The sequence below is a fragment of the Erythrolamprus reginae genome, chromosome 5 (genome assembly GCF_031021105.1).
Source record: "Erythrolamprus reginae isolate rEryReg1 chromosome 5, rEryReg1.hap1, whole genome shotgun sequence".
NCBI classification, from domain to species: Eukaryota; Metazoa; Chordata; class Lepidosauria; order Squamata; family Dipsadidae; genus Erythrolamprus; species Erythrolamprus reginae.
The window spans coordinates 82,122,008-82,136,643 of NC_091954.1; the positions used below are offsets into that span (position 1 = coordinate 82,122,008).

Here is a 14,636-nt window from a genome sequence, read left to right on the forward strand (position 1 = left end):
TATTATAGTGTGTTTAGAACTATCTATTAATGAAAAATAATTATAATCCAACTAACAAATGTTTACACAGTGTTAAACAGTACTAACCAAATACAACAGCCAGTAAAATCAATTAGACAAAAATAAGCATTGATGAAAACCAATTTGGCAACATAATTTGGATTCTTTTAAGTATGCTAATTAATAAATGTGATGACTAACAAATGTTAAAAAAAAGCGGTGCTTTTCAGCCCTAACGTGGTGCTAACGATTTTCCTGGTTGGCTGCATTTTTAAAAATTTCTTACCCATGGTGGAGTCTTTCACTACAATATCAGAAATTTCAAATAGTTTCAGAGGTAAAGGCATCTTTTTATTAGCTGTAATAGTTTTCAAGAGTCCAGGCAACAGTGTAGTCCGTGCTACCTACGAGGACACATAAAATGATTGATAAATTATACTTCCCTGAAACAAAAAGCTAGAATGGGTTTTCACATGGCTGTTATTGGGGAAATGGGAGCAAAGAGTATTAAGTGAGTAAATTGCTTTTTAGTATTTTGGTTAACTTAAAAGCAGGCTAATAATCTAACAAACAAATATCTACTTAATTGACCATAAATACTTAAACCATATTTCTCCCCGATACAGCAGCAATTCTCATTCTTTTATTATCTGCCAACAAAGCTCAGCATTAACAATATTGGCTCATGGGAAAATATTAATTTGTATATTAATATGTATTAAATAAAGTGGAAAATTCATAAAATTAAATGTTATAAAAGATTTTTGCCTTCACAAGTGGGAATTATAAAAATACTGAACAAAAGGAGGCATGTTAATAGTTTCGATTTTAGAAAATCAATAAATAAGGTTGAGAAGAATATGAAAGTGAATGTATTGTCTCATTCACAACCTTGCCTGCTGGCCAGGCATATGGTGTATGGATTTTACAGCCTAATACAATTTGAGTTGGGGAGTTTTCAAGATAGCTTTTGCTATGTCAGCTTTAGGAAAGACCCAATCTAATAAAACTGAAGGTTCCTGAGATTCAGAGGAATTTTGGTTCCAAAATTGGAACATTCATCAAAATAGTGCCATTTTGAGAATCTACAATTGCTGACACAAACATTGATGATGGTAATTTCCTAACTTTGGAATTTCACAAAAATTGGGGATGGGGGTGGGACTCAGTGATGTAAAAGATATAACCTCCCAGGCAGGTATGATTCCTTGGGTATCTAAATCCAGCAAGATATTTTAAGGATAGGATTGCAAAAAAAAAATTTCATATTCATACTGAAATTCTTATAGCCCTCACCTGAAATTCAGCTGTTTTGGGATTGGCTATATGCACAGCTTTTGTTGCAGAAATATCAATCCCCAATTTACTAGCGACATCTTCTTGGGAACACTGTATATGGAAACAGGAAGTCAATGTATTTAATCATGTTAAATTACTACTTAATTGCAAGAGGATTATTTAAAAGACTTAAATAGAAAAGAAGGCCCAATCCCCAATAATGAGTTAATTTTCATGTTACGGTAATACCTAATTTAGTAATATTTTATTGCTATAATTACACCCTTGAGGATTTTAATTATAATTGTTAAGGAACAACAGTTTTTAGAACACTTTAGGTTTTAAAAACAACTTAATCTGAAACCTTGCTGAAAAGATTGGGGGCCCACATTGCCAGAGCCGCTGGGCTATTACAAAACTCTTTCAGCCGCATTCAAGTAGGAGCAAAGCCACTAAAAATTGGAACCTCAAACCTCCATTAGGATTGTGCGTGTACATGCATGCAGAGATTGCCAGACTCACCCTATAAAACGACTCAGCAGTTATGTAAAATGATAGGCTTTAATAAGTTGAAGAGAAGAACACTAGACTCAGCCTTCCATCCTTCCGAGGTGGGTAAAATGAGGACCCAGATTGTGGGGGCAATAGCCTAGCTCTGTTAATAAGTGCTATTGCTAACATGTTGTAAGCCGCCCTGAGTCTAAGGAGAAGGGCGGCATAAAAATTGAATAAATAAATAAATAAATACGCACAACACATGCTACAAAATACCTAGGAGTTTTAAAACTTTATCTTCCCTTTCTTATCCCCAGATGAATTATCTGGAACTATGTTACTGTCAATAAGCACTGAGAAGTCTTTCAGGAAAACTGTGGTTATTTCAGTGCTGTAACTTACGGTAAATTACACTGAGCAGTTTATTACTATAGTCTCCTTGAAGTTTCTTCAAAAAAGCCACATGCTTTGTTCAAAGCAGGTGAGGCTGCTATCTCTTTGCAAATAGACTTTCATTATTCTGAATACTCAGCAAATGGATAATTTAATCCAGCTTTCTCCAACCTTGACAATTTTAAGACTTGTGGACTTTAAGACTCAGAATTCCCCAGCTAGCCATGCTTTAATCTACTGATGTCTGCTGACATACATATTAGTATTTGCCTTACAAATAACAACACTGAAGATGGTTTGAAATCTCTTCTTTTTTTTTCTACAGAGGTGACAATTGAACAGGCTTTGAATGTTCAGATGTTGAAAATAGTGCAAGAAAACTAACTCTCATTCTTGGACATGCTGAAGCTGTTGTTCCTTTATCAACAGCATTCTTCATAAAATAGGAATACAGTGGTACCTCGGTTAACAACAACAATCCGTTCCGGAAGGTTGGTTGTTAACCGAAATTATCCAAAACAATTATCCGAAATAATGGAAATGGATTTAATTGGTTCCCAGCCTTTATTTCCTATGGGAAAAATTGAAAATTGAAGAATTTTTTTTTCTCTTTCCCACACCCATTGTCCCTTCTTCCCGCCCCCCCATCCTTACCTCTTTACCCCTTACCCCCCCCCCCATTGCCCCTCACTCCTCTACTCTCCTTACCTCTTGCCTCTCTGCCTTTGTCCCCTCGCCAGGGGAGCAGCAAAGTGTCACTTCGGCTATGACGAGGCAGGTGCTGTTTGCTGATCCCGGCGGCAGCTTCTCTTTGAGGACCCCGGCTGCGGTGGCGGCTTCTTTTAGGGGACAGTGGTGGCGAGGGCCTGGGGGCCTGGGCATGGACGTGATGTCCCCGGTGCTGCTGTTCTTCGAAAGGAAGCTGCCGGACGCATTGCCGCCACCGCTGCCCAGCAGCTGGTGGTGGTGGCAGCGGCGGCTCCAGCAGCTTCCTTTCGAGGAACAGCAGCGCCGGGGACATCATGTCCATGCCCAGGCCCCCGCCGCCGTTGCTGTCCCAAAAAGAAGCCACTGCTGGGACCAGCAGATTCAGTCCCTGCCTCGTCATATCCGAAGCGACTCTTTGCTGCTCCCCTGGTGAGTGGACAAAGACAGAGAGGCAAGGGGTAAAGAGGTAAGGAGAGTGCAGGGAGCGAGGGTCAATGGGGGGGTAAGGGGTAAAGAGGTAAGGAGAGGGGGGCGGGAGTGAGGGACAATGAGTGTAAAATTTCACATAATAACAAAAATATTCTGTTCGGTATCCCAATTTTTGTTCAGTATCCAAAGCAAATTTTTGCCAAAATTTTTGGTTGCTATCCAAAAAGTACGATAACCAAGGCGTTCATTAACCGAAGTACCAATGTATTATTATGATTCCTTCTTAAGACAAAATCAATCATTGCAATAATCACATTTTACTATTTGTGTAGCACCATGTATGAAATATATACTGGAGATATTAAGAAGTCAAGGCTTCACAATTACGGTTTGCTTCTGCAGTCAATCTCTTTAGGATGCAATACCATCTAATGAAATCTTATTTTCAAGAAACAGAATCTATTACACACATACCAGAGCAAAAGTAAGGGCTTCAGTAAATCCTGCTGCAGCCAAATCTTGCCTCAGAAGTTCTGTGAGTTTATTGAGAGGAAACTAGAAGAGAAAATAAAAGTTCTTTCTGCTCAATGAATATCACATATTTATAGAAATCACTGTTAGTTTACCCTTAAAAAAAAGAATGGAATAACACCAAACAGTTACATCTGGTCTCTGCAGAGGAACCGCAGTTCCCAATTAGATATTGAATATATGGCCTCCAGGTTTAAACCTTGCCTTTCTGGAAGCCCATCCATTGCAGGTCTTTTGAATTTCTCAGATCAGTTAGGCATCTGTTTTGTATCCTTGCTATGGCAAATTCCCCTTGCTACAAGACATGACAGAAAATGTTTTAATTCTTAGACACAGTTTCCTTCTACAAACTCTTCTGGCATACTTCTAGCCTTTTAATTGACAATAGAGACTGTTTACTTTAAGGGTGCAATCTTACTTGATTAGCTATGGTGTATGTTTTTGGAATAGTCATCTGAATGTTATTATAGCCATACGCTATTGCTGCATCTTCTATGATATCACATGCATGGATAATATCAGCTCTCGTAGGTGGGATTTCAACCTCTATATTGTTCCCATTCCCTATGACGTGTGACTTCAAACACATTCTAGTAAGCAGCTTTGCAAGGCTTGATGGTGTCTCACTAAAACAAAACACAAAAGTAATTTTTAATGAATGTTTTGAAAAAAAAAATTAGGTACTTTCATCAGTAACTTTCAAGCACTGTAATTCAACATAACTAGGTACCCTCATAAAACAAACCTGGACATGAAATAAATATTTGTACAATACAAATCCTGATGAAGCTGAGCAAGATACAAGTTCGTTAGACTTTTTAATTAAAAATATACTGCCCTGTTGCTTTCAAACACTGGCATTTTCAGAGTTACAAAGTGCTTTCCACTTCCCTATATATTGATTTTGATTTGTTAAACTAGAAATGATATACAGTGGTACCTCGAGATACGAGTTTAATTCGTTCCGGACCTGGGCTCTTAAGTTGAGCAGCTCTTATCTCGAACGACTTTTCCCCATAGGAATTAATGTAAATAATTTTAATTGGTTCCAGCCCTCAAAAAACTCACAAAGTTAGTCTAAATTATGCAGAAAGACATGTTTTTAATGAAGAAATGTACATGTACATATAAATGAATAATGAAGTTTCTTTCACTTAACTTGTAAACTTTCTTAAACTTTTAAATTTACATATGTTCAACTTCTCTGCCACCCAATCCTGTAGGACAGAGGTCCCCAACCCTTTTTGCACCAGGGACCGGCTTTAAGCGATCAAGAGAGGAATGGGTGAATGAATGGACGGAGGGTGGGAAGGAAGGAAGGAAAGAGGGAAGGGACAGGAACAGAGGAAGGAAGCAAGGAAACTTATGAAAGGGGAGAGTAAGAGAGGAATGAGTGAAGGGAGGGAAGGAGGGAAGAAGGTGGGAAGGAGAAAGAAAAGAAGAAATAGAGGAAGGGAAGGTAAAAGAGAGAAAGAAAAAGAGCAAGAAAGAAAGCAAGAAAGAAAGAAAGAAAGGGGAAAGGGACAGGAACAGAGGAAGGAAGCAAGGAAACTTATGAAAGGGGAGAGTAAGAGAGGAATGAGTGAAGGGAGGGAGGGAGGGAAGAAGGTGGGAAGGAGAAAGAAAAGAAGAAATAGAGGAAGGGAAGGTAAAAGAGAGAAAGAAAAAGAGCAAGAAAGAAAGCTGCAAGCACCCCCCCGAACCCCCCAGGCCGGCTGCAACCTTTTAAAACACGCGCGCCGCTTCACAGCTGTCTCCTGAAGCCGAACGCGGAAGTTAGCGTTTGGCTTCAGGAGACAGCTCCTTGGCGCTTGTATCTCGAATTTGGGCTTGTAAGTAGAACAAAAATATCTCTCCCCTCCCAGCTCTTATCTCGAGTTGCTCTTAAGTAGAGCAGCTCTTATGTCGGGGTTCCACTGTATATGAATGGTATTTGTGGTTTTTCTTCCTTTTCCCCCCTTCCTTCCTGGGATTTAAAGAGAAGTAAATTTGGATATTTCTTTTGTTAAGGGCAGCTATGATAAAATGGGGTTTTTTAAATAAAAGCAGGAATGAGTTAAGTAAGAATGCAAGAAATGGACTGAAGCACAATGGCATAGTTACGAAAAAAAGAAAATAACCAAGAGAAATTTAGATAGCTGTAGCACTTTAAATGCAAATGAAGATGACAAACAGTATCTAAAATCTGGATGATAGTACAGTGATCCCCCGATTATCGCGAGGGTTCCGTTCCAAGACCCCTCGCGATAATCGATTTCTCGCGATGTAGTGGTGCGGAAGTAAAAACACCATCTGCGCATGCGCGCCCCTTTTTCCATGGCCGCACATGCGCAGATGGTGGAGTTTGCGTGTGGGCGGCGGGGAAGACCCGGGGAAGACCCAGGGAAGGTTCCTTCGGCCGCCCAACAGCTGATCTGCTCCACAGCGCGGCAGCAGCGAGGAGCCGAAGATGGGGTTTCCCCGTTGCCCAGGCAACGGGGAAACCCCATCTTCGGCTCCTCGCTGCTGCCGCGCTGCACAGCAGATCAGCTGTTGGGTGGCCGAAGGAACCTTCCCTGGGTCTTCCCGCCGCCCAGGCAAAGGGGAAACCCCAAGATCGCTTGCCGCTTGCCCGTTCGCCCGGCTGCTCGCTTGCCGCTCGAGAGCAAGAGGGGGAGAGATAGAGAAAGAGAGAGAAGGAAAGAAAGAGATGAGAGAGGGAGGAAGAGAGTGTGAGAGAGGAAGAAGCAAGATAGAGAAAGAGAGAGAGAAAGAAAGATGAGAAAGGAAGGGAGTGACGTCATCGGGTGGAAAAATCGCGATATAGCGTTTCGCAATGATCGAGATCGCGAAACTCAGGGGATCACTTTATTTGGAAAGGAGGTAGCACAGGATGAATGATATGTAACCAGAATAAATTGGATAAATAATTAGAAAAATGTGATTAAGAATTTGGCATTTGATATTATATTGTATTATATCTTAATTTGAGGAATGTGAATTGGAATCTCTGTAAGGTGTGAAAAACAATTAAAAATTTATACCCCCCAAAAAGTTACCATTTATACCTTAATATATAGCTAATAGAAAAGCACCAATAGATGCATAAATAGTTTTTTTCTACGAATCCAAACTATGTAATATGTTCTAAGTTGGGCTTTTTAAAAATAATTGTTTTTAAAAGACAATAGAAGATAATACAGTAATATAAATTCAATCCAAAAAAAGAATAGAAAGTACAAGAACAAACAAACGGGGGGAAATAAGAGAAAATAAATATTTTAAAAAGTGATTTTTAGTCTTCATCCTAACAAGTACAAACACTGATTTTTCAATGTCTATAAGGTTACACGTAAGTATCTCTTTTTTTCTACAACCAATCCTTATCCATGTGCAAATCAATAAATCATTAATATTTTAGTCGTACTGCTAAAAAAAAGTGCATACAGGATTCCCAGTGTTTCATAGAAGCATGCCCTATTTTAACTTTGGTCAAACAAACTAACTTTGAACCCCTTCCTTTTGTTTCTAAAATCTTGATTTTTAATACTGCCTCTGCCTCTACCTCTACCTCTACCTCCCAACAATGAGCCGGGGTGGCGCAGCAGGTAGAGTGCTGTACTGCAGGCCACTGAAGCTGACTTGTAGATCTGAAGGTCAGCAGTTCAAATCTCATCACCGGCTCAAGGTTGACTCAGCCTTCCATCCTTCCGAGGTGGGTAAAGTGAGGACCCGGATTGTGGGGGCAATAGCCTAGCTCTGTTAAAAAAAGTGCTATTTCTAACATGTTGTAAGCCGCCCTGAGTCTAAGGAGAAGGGCGGCATAAAAATCGAATAAATAAATAAATAAATAAATAAATAAATAAATAAATAAATAAATTTGCCTCCTTACAGCTAGTTTCACTTTTATTTTTAGCAAGTGGCCTCCCTGCAGCCTCAATCAGATGTGAGTCAGGAGGCAGATAATCAGTTGCTTGTGCTAATCAAGCTCTGCACTGTTTGCTGCAAGGAGGTAAATTGATGGGAGGCAGAAGCCAAGAGGTGGGTATGGCTGGGTGGGGTTACATTCGGTGTATAAGATGCGCCCAAGTTTTTACCCTCTTAAAAAGGTACATCTTACTTATACTCTAAAAAGTATGGGTAATTCAAAAGTTGACAAAATTCTTGCAATGAATTTTCAATGAATGACTATTTTAAGGTTTACAAAAAAGAGAGAAAACCAAGCAGGTTAATTTACAACCAATTAGCTTATTAAACATTAACAATAAATCCTCTCTGCCAAATCCTGTTATAATAAATGGGTTGACTAAATGATCCAAGTGAAGTTACTGGCTAAGACAGCTTTAAAGACAGCTTTAAATCAGATCAATCAACTTTTAAGCAATACATCATTTTAAATATTCTGGCAGTAAAATAGTCCAGCTGCCAAAGAAGAATTCTCTAGGCAATTGTTCATTCCATTCCTAAAGAGAGTTTATAGAAGAAACTGGCAGCCACATGTATAGATCACCATTTACTCCGTCTGACTGTGATTTATGATTTATTAAATATTTATAATGATATATTTATTTACTTTAATTTCTATTTCACTCAATTCCCAAAGGATCCAAGCATCTTACAATAAACCAAGGTAAACGATTAAAGCTATAAGAAAAAGAAAACACTCACCAATCCTTGCAACAACCTAAGTGCTGTTTGGAACAGGACGACAACAATAAAATTTGCCTAAATGCTCTCTTGAAGAACTGTCTTTTAATAGCTCTTTGAATGCACATTAAGGAGAGGAGGTACGAGTAATTAAAATACTTGACCGAAAGGCCTCCAATCTATCCAGAAATTCATTAGTTTTTAATGATGATTCTGATACTGTAGCCCTTAATTCATTGTTTCAATTCAAGATGCTAAAGCTTTTGCTATATAGGTCTCAACTTTTCATCTACAAAGAAACACCGATTTTATAAACAATTCTGTTGAAATTTATAAGAACTATGCCACGTGGATTTCATTAATGAAGGTATGTTTCTATAAGGTTCAGATGAGATTTAATTCTTGAAATAATAGTAAAACTATTTAGGAGGATGAATACTTGGTCCAGATTATTTTCATTGAGAAATTGAATTTAGGCTACAAAATGAAACTTTATGAGCCATTGATAGTATACTTTCTTCCCATTTAAATACAAGAGGATTTATATTAATGAATTGAACATCTAATTCTCAGTGGTATTGTAATTCAGTAACATCCCATGTCTCTCTGTCTAAGGTATTATAAAGGCATTGTGTCAGTTTTGCAATCTTGCTGAGTTTTCCATTATCTCACATTTGGCTCTGAATTAATATTTCCCTTTACTTCATTTAATATATAGATTGGCCTTAAATATAGGTTAAACACTTTCTAACAGCAGATCAATCTAGCAAAACTTCTATGAAAATTTCCGGATTATGCTCAATTATATTGCTGGCAGAAAATGGTGGGTTTCTTTTTTTCTTTTTCTCTTTTTTGAATATTTTTATTAATTTTCTTTAAAATAGACAGACACACAAACAAACATTGAACACAAAATGGGGATACATTTTCCCCGCTTATCTTGAAAGTATAAGTTCAAATACGGAAAAAGAATACATAATTGGATATATATTGAATGTTAAAAAAATTTACTAAATTTAAGTTAAGGTTTTTCACATTGTTACTAATATATATATATAACCAAAATTCTTACTATATTACTTATATATAAACTAATTCTTATATATAAGCAAAACTTCTATGAAAATTTCCGGATTATGCTCATTTATATTGCTGGCAGAAAATGGTGGGTTTCAATGTTTAAACTTCTATGATGGTTTATCTTTTGTTTTTGTTTTCCTTTGCTCTCTGATTATATATTCAATCAATCAGTAAATAACCATGTGATAAACATAAAGAGTAGATTTAATGGATTAGATTTGAAAAAACTGTACTGAAATGTGTGTTGAGATAATTCAGGCATATTCATTTTATCATATTAATGAATGGACTGGTTGGAAAGTCTTGCTCACACTCCCTAGCAGCAACTAGTTCCAACAGACTAAGAATGAGGCATGGTCTTTATCACATAAAAAGCAAAGACTCACATCCCTCCCTCTTTAAAAGGGAGAGTCTTTGTGCTTGTGCAAGACAGCAAGCAGATCTCCAGAGGATGGGAGAAGATCAAAAAGCTGTGTGCCCGGAAGGAGAGAAGGAGAAAGCTAAGATCATTCTCTTTTAGCCCCAAATTAAAGTTTGGAGCTTCCCCAAAAAAACAAAAAAAAGCCCATCTGAGAAAATTGAAATCAGAAGGAAAATCTGATTAAAGACTGTTATTTGGCAAAAACTAGACAATTATCTAATTGGTACAGTCCAGGTTTAATTTTTGTTTGTGTGCTATCATTTTTATATCTCTGCACAATTTAAGGGCCTTGACATTCTTGTCAATTTGAACCAAACTTTCAAAGATCCTGGGCTAAGCCTTAAAAGCGTTTTAGCTTTTGCTAGCAGGAGATTTGTGACACCTTGTGGTCTGCTAGAATTCTTATATTTACATTTTTATACAATAGTATTTACATTTATATATTCTGCCAAGAAAGCTTTTTTCTTGTTAACCTATCATTTATTTTGACATAAATGATAGGTTGTCTTTCATATTTTCTCTTCAGTAATTGTTCTATTTTTACTTTCACAATTTTCACTTTTTCTTCCTTCATTTGTATGTAACGTTCATTTTTTCCTTCAGGACCCTCTCTTGGAATTAATTTAATTTAATTTAATGTATTTATATGCCACCCAACCTCCAAAAACTCTGGGTGGCTTACAAAGGATATAGAAAATACATTTTAAAACATAATAAAAGCTTTAAAAATGTTTAAAAAAACCACATACATCATTCAGGCCGGATCTCACAATTGAGATATCAATGGCCTTAAGTCTGCCAGAAAAGCCAGGTGTTCAATGCTTTCTGAAAGGCCAATAGAGTGTGGGCAGTTCAAATATCAGGGTAGTTGATTCCAGAGAGCTGGAGCAGCCACAGAGAAGGCCCTTCCCCGTGGGCCCACCAGCTGACACAGTTTAGCTGATGGGACCTGGAGAAGACCAACTCTCTGGGATTTTACCAGTCACTGGGATATATGAGGTATAAGGTGGTCTCGAAGATAACCTGGCCCTGAGCCATCTAGGGCTTTAAAGGTGATAACCAACACCTTGAATTGAGCCTGGAGACCAAGAGGGACCCAGTGCAGTTCATGGAGGATTGGTGTAATGTGAGTGTATCTACATGCACCCACAACCACTTGCATGGCTACCTTCTGGTCCAATTGTAGTCTCCGAACGCTCTTCAGAGTAGCCCCATGTAGAGTCCATTGCAATAGTCCAACTGTGAGGTGATAAGGGCATGAATGACTGAGGAGAGTCTCTTGATTTAAGCAGGGTTGCAATTGGTGCACCAGGCGAACCAGTGCAAAGGTCCTCCTAACAACAGCTGTTAGATGTTGGTCTAATCTTCACTGTGGGTCTAGAAGGACACCCAAACTGCGGACAATCCCCCCCCCCCTCGAGCCAAGGATGGACAGTCGATACAGTCTTTAGGAGACAGTACTCACAGCCACTCGGTCTTATCTGGGTTAAGTCTGAGCTTGTTGACACCCATCCAGACCCTCACAGCTTCCAGGCACCAGCACATCACATTAAAATCAATAAGTTTTTCCTATGCTAATTCTTATGCGCACCTTTTATCTCTCACTAATTTTCTGTTTATTAGAAACAAACCAATAATATGTTTAAATTAAGATTCTTTCCCTTGCCGTATTTACAAATGAATAAAACAATGCTTAAATTATGTATTCAAAATGGATCTTTTCTAAATAAAAACTCACCAAGTATCTCAACATTTATTTAAGTCTCTTGGTTCAGCTACACTTATTCATTCATGTCATCTAATTTACAGTAATCACTTTATTCCCAGGATTACATTCTTTCATAATATTGTACATTCCCCCCCTCCAACACCCCACCCCCCCCGTTTTTTCCTTGTTACCATTTAGTGAAGTATAGCATACAACTATCATTAACAAATCAGTTCCCAAGTTTATAAACAACATTCTTAGATGTCAATTATTTCTGGGATATGCTATCATTCTATTCATGTATAAACTTCCACTTTTGATTCCATTAAGGTATCTATCAACTTAATTCTATCAAATCAGACAATCTATAATCAGATATGTTTTCCCTTTGCTCACAGTCACAAGTACACAATGTATCAATCTTTTTTTCATTTCATTCACATTTTTATCATTTACCTGCTTCATAGTCTTAGTTGCAATCTTCTATGCACCAAGATCATTGCCAAATGAGCCTCATAGATGGGTCTTTGCTATCCATCATGCTTTTGGCAATCCGGCTTTGTCATATAATTTTTTTGTCATATAATTTTTTTTAAATAGATAAGTTATAGATTAGGTCTCACAAACATGCCATAAGCAGCATTCTATGCTCATAGTAAGAACAATATTGAACATTTCATTTTGATCAGTATACCAAATGCACAACCAAAGCCAGTTGTCAGGGTTACAAATAACAGTGGAGTCATCTTGGAACATCTTTAGGGTTATCACCAGTTTTACTCTAAGCATGATCACAGTATCCTCTTTAAGCTAGGATCTCAAATCTAGAGACTTTGCGAGCTATCCCATTTACTAAGTTGTGTTTTAATAATATTACAGTTTGTAAAACAAACCAAGAAGTCTGGTTAAATAATATACTTCTAATGAATTATGACTAATCTTGCCTACTCTTATAAAAACTACCATTGGCTAGAAACAATCACACAAAAATCTTATCACTCATGCCATAAATAACAATTTAAATGCATTTTCTGAAGAAAAGAACATACCTAATTCCTATCTTCTTATTAATTATTTCAGGTTTTATCTTTTCACGACGATAGGGCAGCTCCTGAAAGATGACACAAGAATTATTGCTCTCATATCATTAGACTTGCTTCTAGACAAACTTAGTTTTCAATTAAGTATTGCTAATCAGTTTTATTTTTTAGAAATATCATTATTAAACAATGCAATCAATCTTTCTGACTAAACATATGATAGCAATACTTTTCATAACCATCCATCATATCAACAACCATTTAACACAACATTAGCATTAAATATGCGCAAAACAAATAGCTATACATGAAAATGAACTATCCCAGGCTTTAAAAAGCTTCTCCAGTATGCATTGCCAGGTAGAGAAAATGTCAATCATTTATCAACATCTTATTCCATATAACTAATTACTTGTTATAGACAAGCGAATCACCTTCTGATATTTGGAGCAGTATTGAGTTATTCATATTTTGGAACCTGCTGTTACTGAAAATATGTGCAGCCTCTACTTGTTTAGTATATTATATGTTATATATTCTGCATTGACTAAGAATTGTTTTTTTTTCTTTCAATATATACAAGATCCAGAATATTCTGTTTTTCCACTTTGTGGAAAAGATCTTCTCCAAAAGAATATCTCTATTAGAGGTTCTCTGAGAGGGAAAAATGACTGATTTCTTATTATTCTGCCGGGCTAATGGCAATTAACCCCCTTTGAGTTCAGAATAATTTTCAAACACACGGCAAGAAAAGTAAATCAATCTCTTTTATATGCAGAGTCTTGTAAAACAATTCCTAATTACTGCTCAGTAATCCCAAGAGGTGACAAATTACTCACACCCAAAGTTTCTTTGATGCCGAGGCGTGTGCCAAAACAGAGGAGTAAATTATAAAGCTATAAAGCCAGAGTTCTCACACGCCAAATTCCTCACAGCTCTTCTGAACTGAAGTATGTCAGAGTTCACAAGAGTTCTTGAAAACAGAAAGCATCCCCGTGCTGCTTAAATCTTCTTTCTTCTTCCAAACACATACTCAAATGGATAAACGCCTACGCCCCAGCACTCCCAAACTCCCGTATTTATCGGAGTCACTGTAATATAATTAACCCCTGAACAGCTGCACACCTTTATCTCTTTTGGCACCTGCGCAACTGATCTCTTTGTCCCAGAATCCTGCGCACACGGGGATCCAAGATTGGGTCATCCATGATATCGTCCCCTTCTGAGTCTGCAGATTCCCTAGCTGGAGAATTGGCTGCTGGGCTGGCTGCACCATCCCCCTGTCTGCCTCTTCTCCCCCTCTGTCTGCTTCTGCTTGAGAGCCAGTTTTACTGTCCAAGTCAGCTGGCAACCAGACAGGTCTCCAATAAACAGAGGACTCCCACAAATCCACATCAAAATCTCCAGCTCTCGGAGCTGGCCTAGATCAACATTCAGAAGAAAATGACCTTGCTTTGGTAAATCATAAGTAAAGCAATTTAGTTCAGATAGAAAATAAAGTTAGAAAAATGCACGGCAGTGGAACGTGCTACCCATTTGGTATAGCAACACTGTAAAATACATCTTGAGTAAACAATATATTTTAATATATTAAATAGAGCAGTATGGGAAATAGTAATAATACCATTCAGTAAGGAATGGAATTCAGAAAAGGTAATAAAGACAAATGTCCAAAATTACTTTCAGAAGACAAAATATCTGAAAAAAATTACATATACTGGCTTTCCTTTCCAAAAAATGTTCCAATTCTTAAATATATAAAATTTCTCATGTTAGATGTTATAATACTCACTGGAAAGATGTGGCTTTTTCCATTAGGATAAGTTACTTCTACTGCTTCAACCCTTAAAGGGAGTAAAAAGACACAACTAAGGCAGAGGCTACAACAAACATGCGTACTGTTATAAAAGGAAAAGTCAGACTAACT

General features: G+C 37.5%; 1 protein-coding gene across 2 annotated transcripts in view; it reads right to left on the reverse strand.

The window, feature by feature from the left end:
• Nucleotides 1-14,636, reverse strand: part of FARSB (phenylalanyl-tRNA synthetase subunit beta) — a 39,980-nt gene that overhangs the window by 13,894 nt on the left and 11,450 nt on the right. For both annotated transcript variants that reach the window (XM_070753291.1, XM_070753290.1), the window contains exons 10-15: nt 14,502-14,553; nt 12,719-12,780; nt 4,253-4,460; nt 3,778-3,858; nt 1,297-1,389; nt 287-404 (exon numbers count right to left, since the gene is read on the reverse strand). In XM_070753291.1, coding sequence (XP_070609392.1) covers nt 287-404; nt 1,297-1,389; nt 3,778-3,858; nt 4,253-4,460; nt 12,719-12,780; nt 14,502-14,553 — 614 coding nt within the window. The remainder of the gene's footprint in view (nt 1-286; nt 405-1,296; nt 1,390-3,777; nt 3,859-4,252; nt 4,461-12,718; nt 12,781-14,501; nt 14,554-14,636) is intronic.